At 51.2% G+C, this 18,722-nt stretch overlaps 1 protein-coding gene across 4 annotated transcripts; it reads right to left on the bottom strand.

Annotated features, from left to right (window-relative positions):
* Positions 1–9,950: 9,950 nt before the first annotated feature.
* Positions 9,951–18,520, bottom strand: NYAP1 (neuronal tyrosine phosphorylated phosphoinositide-3-kinase adaptor 1). 4 transcript variants are annotated; one of them, XM_053213238.1, is made up of 7 exons: positions 18,364–18,520; positions 16,937–17,088; positions 15,023–15,378; positions 13,034–14,551; positions 11,893–12,111; positions 11,571–11,680; positions 9,951–10,988 (listed from the first exon to the last, which is right to left on the bottom strand). In XM_053213238.1, exons 2-7 carry the CDS (start codon positions 17,002–17,004, stop codon positions 10,731–10,733), a joined length of 2,529 nt encoding a protein of 842 aa, XP_053069213.1. In that variant the 5' UTR covers positions 17,005–17,088; positions 18,364–18,520; the 3' UTR covers positions 9,951–10,730. The 4 variants fall into 4 exon arrangements, with proteins under 4 accessions (XP_053069213.1, XP_053069214.1, XP_053069215.1 ...); XM_053213239.1 differs by lacking the exon at positions 18,364–18,520 and adding an exon at positions 18,129–18,312; XM_053213240.1 differs by lacking the exon at positions 18,364–18,520 and adding an exon at positions 17,306–18,121.
* Between the last annotated feature and the right edge of the window lie 202 nt (positions 18,521–18,722).

Raw genomic sequence — 18,722 nt, forward strand, 5'->3', positions numbered from 1 at the left:
TCTAGCCAACTGGGCTCATCCCACTCACCCTTGTGGGAGGGGCTGCTGCTTGCCTCCTTAGCAGGGCACTTCCATCACTGCGCCCTGTCAGTCCTCCTCTCCGTGCACCCGGTCCAGTGGTTCTGTGCTGCCTCCTCATCTGCACCTCCAGGAGCAATGGCTGGCCTCCTTGCTGTCCTCTTGTACCCTCCTCCACCCCCAACACTGTAAATTCTCAGTGGTTCCCCCTCCTGAGTATAAAGAGCGGTGGTCTGTTGGTGGACAGGGCAATGCCCCCTCCCTCTCCTTCAGAATGACAAAGGAAGGGAAATGCTCCATCCATGGCAGAAGGTGTGGGCTGGGGGGCAGGCCTCTTTCAGAGCAATGATGGAGGGTGGCAAGGTTAGGTGGAAAAGAGGTGGATGACTCACATCCACACCCCAGGAGAGAATTTTAGAAGCTGACTGTCCCTCCCCAGGTCTGATTTGTTGTCAGGGACCCCCTCCCACCCTGGGCATGTGGGTTTTTCCCCTTAAAAAGTTCCTGTTAGAACCACCTTTATTCCCTTACCATAGGGCCTCCTAGCTGGGAGAGATAGACCGAAAAATGGAGAGGGAGGGGAATACTTTTCTCCCATTGACTTTCTCACTCAGCCCCAACCTCAAAATGGGGGGAGGGGGTATGTTCTTCACTTTTAGATTTACATATCTCTAAGTAGACCAACCATGACAGTTTTATGACCCAAATACAAGAATACATTTTATGTTACTCAACGAACAAAATGACTTCAGATCTTAACGGGCAGGGAAATCAATAACACATATAATTAAAAATTTCCCTCTAGCTTCTAATTTTTCCAGAAGGTTTCCCCTCATTACTCTGAAATTTCTGGAATGTGTACATCGCACCGTCCCACCCATCCCTGGGCTTTAAGGCAGGAATGTCACACACAATCAGCATAAGGTCACCACTTGGTCAGTGGAAATTTTTTTTAGATGGCGGTGACACCATGTCTGGTGCTTCCTGCCCAGGGTTTCTGACTCACAGCCATTTTTTGGTGGCAGAAAATTGCCCTGGGGCAGATGAGTCCCCAGCCAACATGCTCCTCACTCCATCCTAGGGGCAGTTTGGAGATGGCAGAGGACCAATGGAAACTAGAGCATCAGAATGGTCTGCCGCTCTGAAGGCACATGCATTACGGGCACCTGGGTCTGACTAAGAAGGGACAAGAGGCCCCAATCCCCAGTACCTGTAAACTGTAGAGGTACCCAGAGGAGGCATCTAAGCATATGCAGGGAGTGTGGCATTCTTTAATACAAATGGACCGGGCTATCTTACAAGTCAGAGTTATGGGAGCAAAAGAAGCAAAGAGAATGTGACAAATTAGAAGGGAGGAAGAACCAAACAACCAGATGCAACTCCCAGGTCTGGATAGAATCTACTTCGATAATTCACACATTAAAGCCTTAACCTCTGATGTGATAGCATTTGGAAGTAAGACTTTTGAGAAGTGATTAGGTTCAGGTAAGGTCATGAGGGTAGGACCCTAATGATGTGATGAGTGTTCTCTTAAAAGGAGAAAGAGGGGCGCCTGAGTGGCTCAGTCAGTTGAGTGTCTGACTCCTGATTTTGCCTCAGGTCATGATCTCATGGTTCATGACATCAAGCCCCACATCTCGCTCTGTGCTGACAGTGTGGATCCTGCTTGGGATTTTCTCTGTCCCTCTCCCTGCCCCTCCCTCCATCCCCCAACTCATGTGCTCTCTTGCACGCACGCTCTCTCTCTCTCTCTCTCTCTCTCTCAAAAAAAAAAAAAAAAAGGAGAGAGAGAGAAAAATCAGACCCTCCCCCCACTTTGTTCTCTCTCTTGCTCTCTCACTCTTTGATATGTATGGATACAGCAAGAAGGTGGCTGTCTGCATGCTAGGAAGAGGACTTTGACCAAGAACCAAATTGGCCAACACGTTGATCTTGGATTTCCTAGCCTCTAGAGCCATGAAAAATCAACATCTGTTGTTTGAGCCAACTAGTCTATGGCATTTTGTTATGGCAGCCACATTAAGACACCAGAACACTTTGGGGCACAATTAGGAAAATGTATATATGGCCTGGGTATTAGATAAGATGAAAATCTATTGATACGGAGAGGTGGAGACCACTAATGGGGAAAAGCAGCTTTCAAAACAGCATGTGCAGGATGATCTTGTTTTGTTAAAAAACATATGCATAGAAAAAATCCTGTAACATTATACAGTAAGCTGTTAAATGGTAACCTCTGGGTGGCAGAAATATGATGTTTTATTTTTGCTTTTCAGTATTTGATAACTTTCTACAATGAATATTGCTTCATAAAAATAAAAGGTTATTTTTAATTGGAGAGAGAATAAGTTCTGGGAGGGGTTTCCTAGAACATTGGCTCCCAACCCTCATTTTTTTCAGAGGAAAATTTTTGACTCATCACATTGACTTAAAACACACACACACACACACGCACACACGCACACACATGACTTTTTATGTGGAAACTTTCAAATAGACCCAAGTGCAGACAGAACATTCATCCAGCCTAACAATGATCACCTCATGACCATTCTTGTTTTGTCTTTTCTGGCATGTACTTTCTCCATTTCCGTTTTATTTTGAAACAAATTCCAGACCCCAAAGATTTATCCCATTAATATTTCAGGATTATCTCTCTTAGGACTCTAAAAATATATAACTGCAATACACCAGCACACTTAAAAAGTTAATAATAATTCCTTAATATCATCAAAATCCCAAGTGGTCATTTTCCCAATTGTCTCATAAATGCAAGGAGCAAGTGTTAGTTTGTTTATTTATTTGTTTAGGGTTTTTTTTTTTTGTTTTTCTTGGGGTTTTTTGTTGTTGTTGTTTTGTTTTGTTTTTTTAAGTTTGTTTGATTGAACCAGGATCCAAATAGGGTCCATAGATTGCAATGGGAGACATGTCTTTTTTAGTTTCTTATAATCTACAGCTTGCTTCTCCATCTCTTTATTCCCCTGGTAATATATTTGTTAAAGAACCCAGGTAGCTTGCCCTGGGGCGTTTCCCACAGTCTCAATTTTGTTGATTGCATTTGATGGTGTTCAACACGTTCCTGTCTCCTCTGTTTTTCCCCTAATTGATGGTGGCATCTACAGGCTTTGATCATATCTCTAGGCTAAGTTTTGGGGGGTGTGGGTGAGGACACTTCATAGGTGTCATAGGCACATTCTTTCATCAGGAAGCATGTAAAGTCTGGTTGTCTCTTATCATGTGATATGGGATGTTGTCTGTTGTTGAAACTCAACATTAAAACTTGGGATCCATTACTTCATGGTGATATTCTAAATCTAAAATTCTGTCTTCATTTATTAGCTGGGATATTTCTGTATAGAGAAGCTTTATAATTCAAAATAATGAATTGATTCTCTAACACCCTCCAAAGGCGAGAAATTTTTTTGTGTCAATATGAGCTAATGAATTTAACCCTATTTGTCTTTCATTCCATTGTAGTTTTTACCCTTCTTGATGCTCAAATTATCCCATCCTTTGACCATTGGGAGCCTTTTCAAATTTGCTCCCAGGTTTTTTTGACATGACCCTAGCTACCTTTGATAGAAATCTCTCTTCGACCTGAAATATGATCTCAGTAGGCAATATGGGCCATGAGAAATAAGGTAGAATATTATTTCTGAAGTCCTTCTTTTCTCTCCCCTGGAGTTTGAATGTGTTACCTCTCCAGTGGGGGGTCTCTCCATGCAGCTCCTGTCTCCCTCTTGACTTGAATGCTCCCGGCCCCTCTCACCTCTGGATGTACTGTCCTAGAGTTCCCTGCTGTGCTGGGTCTCCAAGGGTAGAAAGTCAGTGTTGGAAATGCCTTTGTGACTCCTGGAGGGGACATGTAGTCCCAGGTGAGTCCACGTGAGTTTTACCAGGTATCAGGCAGGCAGGGCTGGGTCTGGGCTGACTACCCAGGGTGTGTTCATCCTTCCATCCTTCATGTGAAATTTATATAGTGCCAGCACAGCATAAGTTCTTGAAACTGCTGACTCTTCACAGGTCTCCAATCTTAGGTAGTGTAAGGACTCACATCAGCCTCAAGCACCTGCCGTAGCTTGAGCCCTTCCTACCCTAACTCTGTTGGTTCTTGCCCTTCCTCCAGCTCTGCTGATGTTCTGATCTCTGTCCCTACCCCTCAAGGAGGTGCATGCTATCTGAAAGCAAGAAACTTGGCTTTGAGTGCTGATCTGGGATTTGAAGACTCACATGCCAGCTCCGTGAGGCTGATGCTTCATGCCTGCCTCTGCCTCTTGTCACTGAGCACAACTCACTCACTTTCATCTTTCTTAAACACCTAAAACTACTTATTTTTTTTAATGATAAATATATTTTCTGATTTCAGAATGGAGATATACACATAAAACTTCAAGCAATACACGTTTTTATTTTTTTGTTTCTTTTTGAGAGACAGAGAGAGAGAGAGACAGAGGTGAGTGGGAGACGGGCAGGAAGAGAGGGAGACACAGAATCCGAAGCAGGCTTCAGGCTCTGAGCTGTCAGCACAGAGCCTGATGCGGGGCTCAAGCCCACAAACCGTGAGATCCTGACCTGAGCCAAAGTTGGATGTTTAACCAACTGAGCCACCCAGGCACCCCTAAGCAATACAAATTTTTAAAAAGTAAATTAAGCCCCCTATCTTCTCAGACCTCAAATAATCACCATCAACTATTTAATGTATCTTCTTCCAGATCTACACAAAAATTTACAAATGATTTTTCTAAAAATTTGCAACTTATGAATAATTTTTTCTTTATTCACTTACTAATTTATTGTGAACTTTCTTGTGTTTAGAACATCAATATCTTCTGCATTCTACTTAACAGCTTCATATTCCATTGTTACCATAAGTTAGTGCCATACTGATGAAATTGGGGTTGTTTCCAATTTTTTATCATTTCAAACAATGCTGTAGTTAGCACGCTTGTGCATTTAGCTTTGAATGCTTGTGTAACTATTTCCATAGGATAAATTCGTAGAAATGGAATCTGAGTCAAAACTATGGATACTTAGAGGCATCTGCGTGGCTCAGTTGGTAACGTGTCCGACGATTTCAGCTCAGGTCATAATCTCACCCGGGTGAGATCAAGCCCTGAGTTGAGCTCCGCGCTGAGCATGGAGCCCGCTTGGGATTCTCTCTCTCTCCCTCCCTCTCTCTCTCTCTCTCTCTCTCTCTCTCTCTCTCTACCTCTCTCCTGCTGGTGCTCTCTCTTTCTCTCTCTCTCAAAAACAAAAAAACAAAAACAAACAAAAAAATACCCAACTATGTACATTTAAAATTTTGGGGTGCCTGTGTGGCTCAGTCAGTTAAACATCAGTTCAGGTCATGATCTCAGGGTTCGCGGGTTCGAGCCCCACATTGGGCTCTGTGCTGACAGCTCAGAGCCTGGAGCCTGCTTCAGATTCTGTGTCTCCCTCTCTTTCTGCTCCTCCTCTCTCAAAAATAAACATTTTTTAAAAATTAAAAATAACAATTACCACTGAGATGCCCTCCAGAAATGAGCCCCAGGTCTGGCTCTGTGCTGACAGCTCGGAGCCTGGAGGCCTGCTTCTGATTCTGTGTCTCCCTCTCTCTCTGCCCCTCCCCAGGCTCACACTCTGACTCTCTCTCTCAAAAATAAACATTACAAAAAAATTTTTTTTTCATTTAGATTTCAATAAATAGTATCAAACTGACCACCAGAAAAGCTGTATTTATGTTTACAAACGAGTGCTTGTTTCCTGCATAATAACCAGAGTGATGCTATGAATTTTCTTCAGTTTTGTCTGACAGGCAAAAAAATTTGATTATTGCTCTATTTTGCATCATGTACTGTTATAGTTGCACATGTGTGTTGGTAATTTTTGTGCCTTTGGTGAATTATCTGCTCATGTCCTCTGTTTGGGTTGTTTTTTCCTTTTCTTATCAAGTCACACATCTTTCTCACATACTGAATCAATCTGTTTCATGTGTTAGAAATCTTTTCCCATGGGGTGCCTGGCTGGCTCAGTCGGTATAACTCATGGCTCTTCATTTTGGTGTTGGGAATTTGAGCTCCACATTGGGTGTAGAGATTACTTACTAATAAAATCTTTTAAAAATTGTTTATAAAATTTAAATTTTTAAGTTTTATTTCATTTCATTTTTTAAATGTTTATTTATTTTGAGAGAGAGAGAGCACAGCAGGGGAGGGACAGAGAGAGAGGGAGAGAGAAAATCCCAAACAGGGTCCGTGCTGTCAGCACAGAGACCTATGTGGGGCTCGATCCCCTGAACCATGAGATCATGACCTGAGCCAAAATCAATAGTCCATCTCTCAACTGACTGAGCCACCCAGGCGCCCTATAAATAAAATCTTAAAAAAAAAAAAAAGAAGAAAAAGAAACCTTTTCCCAGTTGAATATTTGTAGTTTAGTTTTGCCAGATAGAAGTTTTAGTTGAGAACGTGTTTGAACTTAAAAGTCTTTCAGTCGCTTCTGGTTTTCATGTCATTTTAGAAAGACCTCCTCATCCCAAGGTTATAAGAATGTTCATCCACTTTTTGCTTTTAATGTTTTGTTTTTACATTTAAATCTTTTGGCATAATGAATGAAATAGAAATCCAGCTTCTCCCATTCTCCCTTGAGTAGCTAATTGCTCAAGAAACAACCACTAGGGGCACCTGGGTGGCTCAGTGGGTTAAGCATCCGACTTCGACTTGGGTCATGATCTCCCAGTTCTTGGGTTCTAGCCCCGCGTTGGGCTCTGTGCTGACAGCTCAGAGCCTGGAGCCTGCTTCAGATTCCGTGTCTCCCTCTCTCTCTGCCCCTCCCCTACTCATTCTCTGTCTCTGTCTCTCAAAAATAAATAAACATTTAAGAAAGTTTAAAAAAACACCCCTGAATAATCTTTTCCCCCATCCTTAAAATACCACCTTTATCATATATATGCTAAATTCTCATGTGCATTTGGAGCTATTTCTGGATTCTATTCTGATGGGTGTGCCAGTCCTGTACCAATCTCAGTACACTGTGCTCTTGTTTCAACTTTTAATATTTGGTAGGCCAGTTTCCCCTGTTAGTTATCTGTTTCAGAATGTTCCAGTTTTTCTCATTATCATTCTGGATGAACTTTTGCATTGTTTTGTCAAGTTTCTCAACTTATCCTTTTGGAATTTAGACACTGCATTGAATTCATGGGTTTAGGGAAAACTGACATCTTTTATATTGCGGTCTTTTCACTGACAAGTTATTGCTCTGCTTATGCAAATATTCCTGGTTTAAGTAACTCAAAGGACTTTAGTTTTATTTATTTAAAAATTTTTTTTAATGTTTCTTTATTTTTGAGAAAGAGAGAGTGCAAATGGGGGAGGGGCAGAGAGAGAGGGAGACACAGAATCTGAAGCAGGCTCCAGGCTCTGCTGTCAGCACAAAGCCTGACACGGGGCTCAAACTCACAAACTGTGAGATCATGACCTGAGCCGAAGTAAGACGCTCAACTGACTGAGACACCCGGGCATCCCAGGACTTTAGTTTGATTGATTGATCAAATAGAAGTTCTGCACATTTCTTATTAAAGCTACTCCAAGATACTTTATGATTTTGGTTGCTCTTATAAGCAGGCTGTTTACTTACATTAATTTTCTAACTAATTATTAAAAAGGTATTGAGGGGTTCCTGGGTGTCTCAGTCAGTTGAGTGTCCAACTCTTGATTTCAGCTCAGGTTGTGGTCCCAAGGTCATGGGATTGAGCCCTGCATCAGGCTCCATGATGAGTGTAGAGACTGCTTGGGATTCTCTCTCTCTCTCTCTCTCTCTGTCTCTCTCTGTCTCTGTCTCTCAATCTCTCTCTCCCTCTGCCCCTCTCCCTGGCTTGCCCTCTCTCTCTCTCTGAGATTAAAAAAAAATTTTTTTTAAGGTATTGGAAATCGTGACATTTCTATCAACATGGACGGGCCTTGAGGGCATTAGTCAGACAGAAAGGCAAATACTCTATGATCTCACTTACATGTTGAATCTAAAACAGCAACAAAAAAACCAACAAAACTCACAAACATAGAGGACAGATTGGTGGTTGCCAGAGGTGGTGTTGGCCAGGTGGGCAAAATGAATGAAGATGGTAAAGAGTACAAACTTCCAGTTATAAGGTAAGTAAGTCCTGGAGTTGTAATGTACAGCATAGTGACTATAGTTAACAAGACTGCATTATATCTTTCAAAGTTGCTAAGAGGGTCCGTCTTAAAAGTTCTCATCACAAGAAAAAAAATTGTAACAGTGTAGTGATGGAGGTTAACTACACTTACTGTGATGATCGTTTCACAATATATATTCACAATATTCACAATATATATCTATATCAAATCATTATGTTGGACGCCTGAAACTAATACAATGTTATATGTTGATATATGTCAATTTAGAAAATAAAAAAATGTAAAAAGCTATTGCCTGTTCATATTTTCTTAACGCTTATCTTCATCCACACTCTCCTGTATAAAACTCAGTCTCAGCCCTGAGTATTATTTCTATATTGAAGACTCCTACTATCTACAGTTTTCTCATCTCTCCCAAACTATTGTCATTTCTTCTCTAAGTCGGTGTTTCCCAAATTCCAAAATTTCTCATACTCTGTCATAATTTTCCATATTCTGTGTATCATACCTGTACCATTATTTAACATTCTTCTTTAAACCAACTCATTAGAAATAAATTTAGCCTCATCTTGTGCAACAATATCCATGAAATAACAAATACTTTCATGTGCCTGGTTATAATTTCTCTAATAGGAATGAAAATAAATAGAAAACTGTTAAAGCTTTTTAAAAAAAATGTTCTTCTTGGGGTGTCTGGCTGACTCAGTCGGTAGAGCATGTGACTCTTGATCTTGGGGTTGTGAGTTCAAGCCCCACGTTGGGTGTAGATTACTTAAAAATAAAATCTTTTTTTTTTTAAAGAAAAAAAAATGTTCATCTTCAGATTGCTTAAAAACATCTCTTGTGCCATCCACCACACTGTTCTAGCTGGTAACAAACCTTTCAGCCTGGATATTAACCATTGCTTCCAATCCAAAATTCTTCCCTCCAAAGAATCTTGCTTTGCTCTGTCAAGGTGCTCATTACCCAATCATAGGAGCTCCAAACTTGGGCTTCAAGGATCCCCCCTTTGGCTCCTTCATTCCCCACCAGGGGCTGTTCTTTCAGCTGCATCTTACAAACTGTCCCTTGCCCTCCATTCTCCCAGACACTTTTTATCCTCTCCCGTGATTGCTTCTTGAGGCTGAGCATCTTGCTTTGATGCCCATCTCTCCGAACCATCTTCATCATGGTTGACTCATTGCCCGTTGCATTATTTACACACATTGCCTGCCCCACCTCCATCTCCTACTCTTCTGCAGACAATCATACTGTGACCTTGGGACAGTCCCTCCTCCCCCTCGCTCATCCAAACCTTACCTGTCCTTTTAGGCTCACTTTCCAGGAAGCCTTAGATTATTCCAGCCACTCCCAGCCCCCTTACTGCTGTAGCACTGTCCGGTGTTGTCCCAGGTGTCTCCTCCCCCTGAGTAGACTATAAGCTGCTTGAGGGCAGGCTTCAGTCTGAATATTCCTTCTGTATGAGTGTATTGCCAAACACATATCAGATGCTGGCTCAGTAAATGCTTGCTGAATCACAGCATGGTGGCATTCCCAAAGACTTACCTCAAACTCCACCTCTCCCTGTTACTTGCCACAGCCACTCACCCCTCCCTGCACCACCTCCAACTCCCACCAACCATGAGGCAAGAGGGAAAAGAAACAGGTGTAAGAAAAGCGGAGCACACTGAAATAGAAGAAGCCAGTTCTAGGATCGTTAGTCTTTTAATATATTATTCTGAAAAGAAAGGAATTAAAAAAAAGTTCCTGACATCTCTTCTGATTTTTTAAAATTTAAATAAATACCCTACCCACCCCCCACCCGCTAAAATGTCCCTCCTTCCCCATCATCCCGCCCATCCCTGGTGCTAGACCCTCACCCCAGAGCTAAATAAGATGCCTGTTTCACAGCAGGCCACACTCACTACCAAATTCTGGCCATTAGTAAGTACTGTAATGAGTCTGCAGCCCTCAGCTCACCGGAGCCCCTCCCTCCCTTCTCTCAATGGGCTCCCCACTCCAGACTGATCCCCAGCTTGGGGGTGGGCGCGGATGGTGGGGCCTTCAGGCACTGGGGAGAGCGCCAACTTGGTTCCCTTTAATTGCCCACCATTGTCTGCTCCCTGCCCAGGAGTAGGTCAGAAGGGCCCAGAATTGCCCTCCCAACTAAAATAAATAATGAAATAAATACCCCCTCCCCACTCCCGGCTCTTATAAAAGAGCCCCTCTACCTCACACTCTAGCCCCGTCCTTCACTTGACCCGCCCTCCTTCCTCCCTTCCCTTCCCTCCTCCCCAACGATGACTTCTGGCTTGGCCTTTGCCCTCTCAGGAGGAGGAGTCTACCTCGCCCAGCTGGGAGAGCAGCGGAGGCCCTCACTTCCAACCTCAAACAAACCCTCCTCCCCCAAATCTCAGGGGGCGCGGCTGGCGCCCCAAGCCCGGTGGGCCTGGCGCACTCCCCGTCTCCGGGGGTTAGGGTGGAAGGCAGGGGTTCTCCCTGGCTTTCTCTCACCTGGTCCTTCAAGTGTCCCTCTTTCAAGGCAAGTCTCTGGCACCCCCGCCCCGCTCCCCAGTCCGGTGCCCCGGCCTCCCGGCCTCCTCAGATGGCAGTGTCCCAGAGGACCGTGTGCTGCCGGCGGCAGGGTGGGGTGCCGGACTTGCGGGGCTCGGGCCCCCGCCGCCAGCTGGGGAGGATGGGCATGCTCTCCTGCTTGCAGAGGCCTCGGTCGGGGCGGTGGCGGGCCTTGATCTCCTTGCACACGCAGCGCTTGCGCTCTATCACCTCCAGCAGCTTGCCATCGCGCTCACGGGCAGGCTGAGGCGGTAGGGGCAGCGGCAGCGGCAGCGCGGGGTGGGTCTGTGGCCCTTCCTCCCGCCGCCGCCGGCCCGCGACGAGGGGAGAAAGGAATAAGGGGGGGGCGGTCAAGGACCTCAGAGTGACCAGGTCCTGTCCCCCACTGCAAAGACCGATGCCTTTCCCCAGAAACAAGTTCATGTCATGCCCCCCAAGGCCTCTGTCCTCTCCCCTCTAGCTGGGGGTGGGGAGTGGGTGACAGGAACCCAGTCCTTGCACCCTTGGCCTCACAGGGTACCGGCCAGGCTGGGCCTGTCTCACCCTGAGGAATGGGCACCTTTAACAAACTGCAGAATGCATTTTTTGAGTTGGTCCCGCCCCATCCCACCCCAAAGAGACACGTTTTCCTAAATGCACAGAGGCACACAGCAGGCCAGTGGTGGCCCTGCCTGGCTGTCCATCTGATTAACACAGGCTCTTCCCAGGATCACTGCCTCCCCCCCTGCCCCAACTCTCCTCTGAACCCCTATTAGACTGTGCCAGCCCCAGGCTGACCTCCTACTTTTCTTTCCATACCCAGGCTTTCTTCTCTACCTGCTCCTTCACAAATAAAAGAAAACCCAACTCCGTCCTCCTCCTCCTCACCTGGCTTGGGGCATCCCTAGGCTGGCTGCAGGGCCGGGGTGTGTGGAGCGCGGCCTGCCGGACTCCAGAGGTGGAGGCGGAGCGCCCCAGGCGGTAGCCTCCCGTGAAGTCTGAGGTGGAAAATGAGAAGTGAGGAGGGGTCGGGGCCTCCAGGTTCCCTTCCCAAAGTTCCCAGAGGGCAGCCCCTTCCAGGCTGCCCAGGACTGAGCAGAGGAGGAAAGGGAATTGACATGTGGTGGTAAAATGGAGGGCCTGGGACATGGACCCAGAAAGATTTCCCCCATCCAGCCCCATCTGTGTCCGGGTGTGGGAAGGGTGTCACCTCCATTGCGGTGGCAGGCAGGAAACGTCTGGCAGGGTATGGGCAGGGCTGTGCGGCTCCCTCCTCTGTCCCCTCCGTGGTGGATCCTGGCCAGCAGGCCCTCTGCCCCCTGACTCCTCACCGGGATCCCTGATGCCATAGGGCCCCTGTCCTCACGCTCCACCTTGCCTGGACCCTCGGCACTGCCGTTCCAGGCCCGGGCACCATCCTCGATCTCTGCTGGGATGACAAGGGGAGCTCAGTGCCTACACATGAGAAGGGTCTTGCTGTCCCCCCAGCAACACACACCATGGCATGCAGGAACCAGAAGTAACTGCCCCTTTAGAAGTCACAGCTGGGAAGGCAGGGACCCTACCTCACACTGCCCAAACACACACACACACACACACACACACACACACACACACACACACACACAGGACCCCATTACTGCCACTTTCCTTTCCACCCACTGGTACCATCCCTGGGCTGAGAAGCAGATATTTGCTCTTGTCAAACCCTTTTCTGTGGTCAAAGGGGACTCCCCTGCCCCAGCTTTAGCCCCAGAGCCCCTCCTGGCCTGATAGGGCCAGAATGACCACCATCTGAAACAGAGACCAGGAGCCCTGGTCTTCCCCAGGAGGGGGAGATCCCAAATCCTGAGCCAGGAAGTGGGAAGGGGGAGGTTGTTGGGGGAAGGGCTGCAAGTGAACTAAGCTCAGCTCCAAGAGGAGGCCTGGCAGAGCATTGCGTTGCCAGGCAACGGTAGGGGCCTCCCTCTCCTCTCCCTCCTGTCTGGATGGGTTGCCATGGCAACAGCTGGGAGGCAGCTGTGTTTAGCCCTTCGTGTGCGCACACTCACAAACACACACCCCTGCAGCCTAGCAAAGGGAAGGGCAGGGAGTAGAGCAGGACCGGGCAGGAGGCTACTCTTGGGGCCAGATTCCAGCCCCTTCCCATTGCAGATCTTCCTTGCCCCTCCAGTGAACATGTGGGGACCCCCTCCCCTCAGTCTCTTGCATGCCCTTATTCTCTGGTCTCCTTGAAAACTTCCCACTTCAGGACAATGGGTTGTGGCTTCCAAATAACCCTTCCAACACTTCCCTGAAATCATCACAGGCATCCCCAGTCCCCCACCCCCAAATTCCTACCCCTCACTCACTGTCCAGCTCTTTTGCCTTCCTCCCTCCATACAGGACCTTCCTCTGTAGAGCCCAGCCTGCCCCAAATGTCGTGGCGCCCATCTCCTCTTCTTCCTCCTCTGGTGTCCCTGCACTGGCGATGACATGGGCGCAGGAGATGCTGGCAAAGGCACCCCCATCGGTCCCTTGCTCCTGAAGCTGGATCTTGACCATGGGGGATGGGGCCCCCATTCCACAGCCCTTATTCAGCAACCCCCCAGCCTTGAGGCTCTCATAGGCAGGGGGTCTCTTGAGCCCAGCTGCTGCAGCTGGGTAGGTCCAGAGGGGAGTCAGGGGGCCTGCGGTTGGGTCCGGAAGGCTGTGCGGAGAGGCCAGGCAGCCACGATGGTGGAGGACCCCAGCTGCTGCGCCCATGGCCCCGCTGTGGGGGCTGGACTTCCCAGGCACTGGGGGCCTCGAGCTGGTGCACAGCATCCCATGGAGGACTGAGATCTCCTTCTCCGTCTTTGGCTCCCCAGCACCCAGGGGCGGACCAGCTGGCAGGACGGAGTGCGTGGTCACCTTGACCGCCGAGTACACCATGGTGTAAGACACAGCCTTGTCCTTGGGGGGGCCAGGGAGCAAGGCGGCTGGGGCAGGAGGGGCTGCCGGCGCCCCTGCCGCCTTGGGGCAGATCATGCTGTGGGAGTTGGGGAGCTCCCGCTCCCCCCGGGGCTGGCCAGAGCCCTGGGGTGGCAACGGTGTTGAGTGGCTCCGGGCCCGGCCTGAGGGTCCCAGCAGCAGCAGGTTGGCAGCAGGAGGCGGAGGCGGCGGGGGAGGCGTCTCCCGCTCCCGGGCAGGCACTTGGGGAGCTGGGGTGGAGCCCGCTGGCTCCTTCGAGTGGCAGAGGACCGGTAGCCTTGAGACCCCATCGCCAGGGGTTCGGGAAGCAGGCTTGGCTTGGGGGAAGGCCAGGAGTGGAGGACGGTGTTGGAGGAGGTTGGGGAAGGGTGGGGGGATTTCACAAGGAGTGGTCTTGGTAGGTGTCCCATCCCTCCGGCTTGGGAGGGCTGAAGCTGGCCGGCGGTGGGTGTGGGGCTGCAGGGCCTGAGGCTGGTGTGGCGAGGAGGTTGCGGTCAATGGAGCGGCCCCATTGGCCCGGCCTTCCCCTGCCTCCTCGGGCAGTGGGTACTTCATCTCCTCGTATATAGCCTCGCTCTCCTCCGAGTCCGAGTCGGCACCAGCTGGAGGGGTTGGGCCTCTGCCCCCAAGAGGGGGCCCAGTCAGGCCCCCTCCACTTCGCCCTCCTCCCCTGAAGACATCCCCCACCATCTCAATGTACACGGGCTCCTCTTCCTGGGCACCCACCTCAGGGTCCCCAGCTACGCAGGACCCCCTACTGAGGCGCTGAAGGGGCAGATTCCCCCCTCGAGGAGAGGGAGCTGGGGGGCAGGACTCATCAAAGGAGACAGAGAGCTGAGTGTTGGGGCTTCGCCTGGGCTTCTGCGGAGGAACCTTCCGGCTGGACTCTCGGCCCTCTGGGGTTGGCTTCTGTGAGCCTGGGCAGAATGGGAAAGAGAAAAATAAACTGGGCTCTTAGTGGGGGAAGGAGATGGGCAGACCCCCTCTCATCTCTTACCCCATCTGCAAGGACATATCTGCCTCTTTATTTCCCCCACGTTCCTCAACTTAAAGCACATAGGTTCCTTTGCTACCAGCCAGCTCTGTCATCCTTCCAATGAACTCCCTGGAATCTGCAGCTCCCACCCTAAATTCTGTTCCACCTTCACGTGTCCCTTCCAGGCCACCCCCTCCCCAGGAATGGGCTTTTCAGGGAGCTTCCCCTACCCTTGAATGGTTCATCTCAGGCCCTTCCAAAAAGAAACAACCCTCCCCCCACTCCCTCTGAGAATGGAACCTTCCATTTCCTTGGTTCTTCCCTGAATGGACCCTCCCCTGTAGGCCTCTCTTGGCCTGGAATGGATCCTCCCAGCTCCCCCAGCTCCCTGGAAGGGTTGGGGGTATCTCACCTGCTTTCTTGCCTGGGGGCATGTCTGCCCCCGACCCTGCCATGCTGAGCTTGGTGCTAGGATGTCTCCGGGGCTTGGCAGGGGGTCTTCGGGCACTGCTGTCCTCTGTGAGACCCCCACCTCCCCCCCCAGGCCCAGCCCCAACACTGTCCATGCTGCCCACTGAATGGCAAGAGAGTGAGCGTGGGGCCATGGTGCTGCGGCAGGGGTGGGGGGTGTGCTCCTGGGAGGCTGGCATTGTCATGAAGCCCATCCTGAGGGAGCGGCGCAGCGAGGCGATGTCCCGCACGCGGACCCCAGGCCCTGGGCCGGCCCCGGGCCCTGCGGAGCCTGCAGGGGCCACCTCCTTACTGGAGCTGGAGAGAGAAAGATGGAACAAAGGTTGGGCCTCAGGCCTGGGCCTCCCCCTCCTCTACCGTAAGAGGGGTGTGCAACCCTGTGGCCTCCAAGGAGGAGGAGGAGGAGGAGGAGCCTCGAGGAGAAGGAAGAGGAGGAAGGGGCCTGGGGTAGGGATGGGAGGCTGCCCGAAGGTCCAGGGCACTAAACTAGAAACATCAGGCAGAATCCCTAGGCTTTAAAAAAGACAAGGAGATTGGGGAGGAGAGGCGAGCAGGGATGAGAGAAGGGATGAGTATGTGTGCAGAGGAGTATCGCTGGAGCTGTGTGATCCCAGCCTGGGTATATCTGGCACACGGCACTCGTGTGGACGGCTTCATGCACAGGTAGAGAGATGCACACGCAGGCAGCACAGCCCTGTCTGGCACATACACCTGCCATCACGGCCCTGCTCCTCCCAGGCTCATGCTGGCCCACACCTGGTCTCCGGCCTCCCGTCACGTCCGGCTACCACGGCCTGTGCTCCCACACCACACCGCGCCTCCATTCCCAGATGAGGGCCGTACAGCCGCATCGGCCTCCTCCTGCTGATCCTTTTCCTCCCTTCCCCTCTCTCTTCCTCTCCCTCGGTGCTGTCCTTTCTGTCAACCTCCCAGGCTCACCCCCATTCCCTTTCACTGTCCCTGAGCTTCTGTGTGAGGGAAGGGAGGGGCGGCTGGCAGGGAAAAGGGGAGAGCCACTGTGGGGTGGGCTCTCATTAAGGCCCGGTCTACTAACCCTTCATTAGGGAGAGATCACTGTAGTCATAGCTCTGATTAATCTAATTAACAAAAAGAATTAAACTCCACAGTTTCAAGGAGGGAGAAGGGAGCAGGGAGGTGGCTCTGACTCAGGCTCCAAGAGGCTGTGCAGTCAATGGGAATGAAGAGAGAGGGGAGCGAGAGCAGAGAGGCCAGGATCCAGGTCCCTGGGAGGGCAAGGAGAGAGGGCAAGCAGGGAGAGGTCCCCAGCCCTGGCTCTTCTGCAGGACCCAGCCTTCACGTCTCCCACCACACACACACACACACACACACACACACACACACACACACACACAAACCCTGTCGCTTGGCCCCCTCATCTCCCCCAGCAGAGGAGGCTGGGAGGGGGGCAAATGGATCTTCTCTGGTGCCCCTGAAATGACTCAGTCCCTGGACCATGACGGTAGCAGGGTCTGCCCCTACCAAGGTCAGGTGACAGGGGCGCCTGGAGCCAGCCCCACATTGACAGAAAGGAGACTACAGGCCAGAGGTGAGTTAGGAAGGGGTGACTCGGGCCTCCAGGGGTGGGGAAGAGCCAACAGGGTGCTCCTGAGCCAGAAGCCCCCCATGAGGCCAGGACGAGGGCTGGAGCCAGGAGCCAGGAGCAGGGTGGGGACAGGGTGTATGCAATGCCAGCAATTCTGTACTGAGCACAGACTCTAAGATCAGACTCATGACGAGGCTGTTGGAGCCAGGAAGGGCAGAGGGATGTGGTCCAGCCACCAGGGAAGCAGAGGTGTGGGACAGCCCAGAGGGCAATCTGGGACCGCAGCCTTACCTCCTCTTGGCCTCCTCCTCCTTGTGCTGCCTCCACTCCAGCTTGGTTTTTCGGTAGAGGAGGTTCATGTCGTGGGGCAGGAGGTGGGGGCTGGGGGGCCCTGCTCAGCGCCACCAGGCCCGGGGGGCGGCCCTCCCTGGGTCCCGGATCCACTTGGTGGAGATGAGAAGGAAAAAAAGGAAGATGTGGGGTGGGTGGGGGCCAGGAATGAATGAGAGAGAGAGAGAGAGAGAGAGAGAGAGAGAAGCGGAGATGTGACTTGGGTCCTCAGAGAGTGGAAAACAGATGGAAGCACAGAAAACCCAACACTGCCTCTAGGACCCGTAGACAGACAGACATAGGAGGACATGTGTACACAGAGTCACACACCCTGACAAAGATGTCCAGAGCCACAAACACACATTCTGGAGAGATCAGCTCGACACAGATTCCCATCCTGTAAATACATCCTGATCTACCACACAGACAGGCCCCACAAATGTACAGCAACCCCACAGCCACACAAACACACATTCAGACACACAAACCACTAGGCCACAGAACCCATATCTACAAACAGAGGACCAGACACATAGATCGGCATGGGTAAACACAACCTAGCATCAGGCAGACACATACAGACATAAACACCCCCGACACACCCACAGCACACAGAGACCTCCAGACACACACAGATCGGCTACACAGAACTGGACATACCTACAGACAAGGAGTTATACTGGGGCCTATTTGCGTACATCACACCCCACAGGGGAAGGGGGGACAGTCTGAATCCCCACCCCGTCTTGGGCCCCGAGGCAGGGGGTGTCATGAGGGCAGGGTGGGGATGCTGGGGAAGGGGTGGGGGCACTCCAAGTTGGGTATCTACAATACTACCCAAACATCTATTTCCATTCCCTGCGGGCAGGTCCCCCTTCCGGTCCTCTTCCTGGGCCCGGGCCTCGGTCCACCCCTATTCCTGCAACCCTGGCCCCTCGGTGACCGTCTCCACCTCTCTCCATGATGGCCCAAATCACCTTCTTCCTCCTCCAGGATCTGGGAGGCTCCCGGCTTCCCTCTTCCAATCCCTGCCCTCAATCCCACCCGCGGGGTCTCTAGTCTGGCCCCACAGCTACCTTCTGAGCTGCGGCCTCCATACCTGCTTTGGTTTCCCTCCCCCCAAACACACTCTCCTTTTCACCGTCGGCCTCACCTCTCCTCCTAGGCGCCCCTCCTCACTGCCGTCCTCTCCCTTCCCTGTTTATTCCAAACCTGGCGGCTTCATTCCCCTCTCCATCCAAGGGCCCCAGGTTCCCGGGCACCCCTCCCCTTTCCCTTGTCCTGCTACCCTGGGTTTCTCCGTCTCTCGCCCCGCCAATCCTCACTACTCCCTGTCCCCCCATCAAACCTCCCCGCACCAAGGCTCCCCAATTTCCACATCACCGTACCTGGCCTGCCGGGCGCCGGCCCCCCCATGCCGGGCTCCGCCCGGAGCAGGAGGAGGGAGGAGGAGAGACAGAGAGAGACCGGGGGGAGCCGAGCTGGGCCCTGCCGCAGAGACAGCCCCGCCTCCGGGTCCGCCCCCAGACCCGCCCCCGGCCCCAAACCCACCCTTCCACACCCTCCAAGGACGGAGTGGGAGCGGCCGCGCCGCGCTGCGCCGCCAGGCTGGGGTGGGAGGCACGGGGGACGCCGAGCCCGCGGAGCCTGCGGGGGGGGGACTCGGAGAAAGGGCGCGGGGGACCTGGCGCCGGCCCGCCCCCGCTTTGAGGCGTCCGCTCTTCGTTGCCCCTCTGCCCCTGCACGG

The sequence above is a fragment of the Acinonyx jubatus genome, chromosome E3 (genome assembly GCF_027475565.1).
Source record: "Acinonyx jubatus isolate Ajub_Pintada_27869175 chromosome E3, VMU_Ajub_asm_v1.0, whole genome shotgun sequence".
Classification (NCBI taxonomy): domain Eukaryota; kingdom Metazoa; phylum Chordata; class Mammalia; order Carnivora; family Felidae; genus Acinonyx; species Acinonyx jubatus.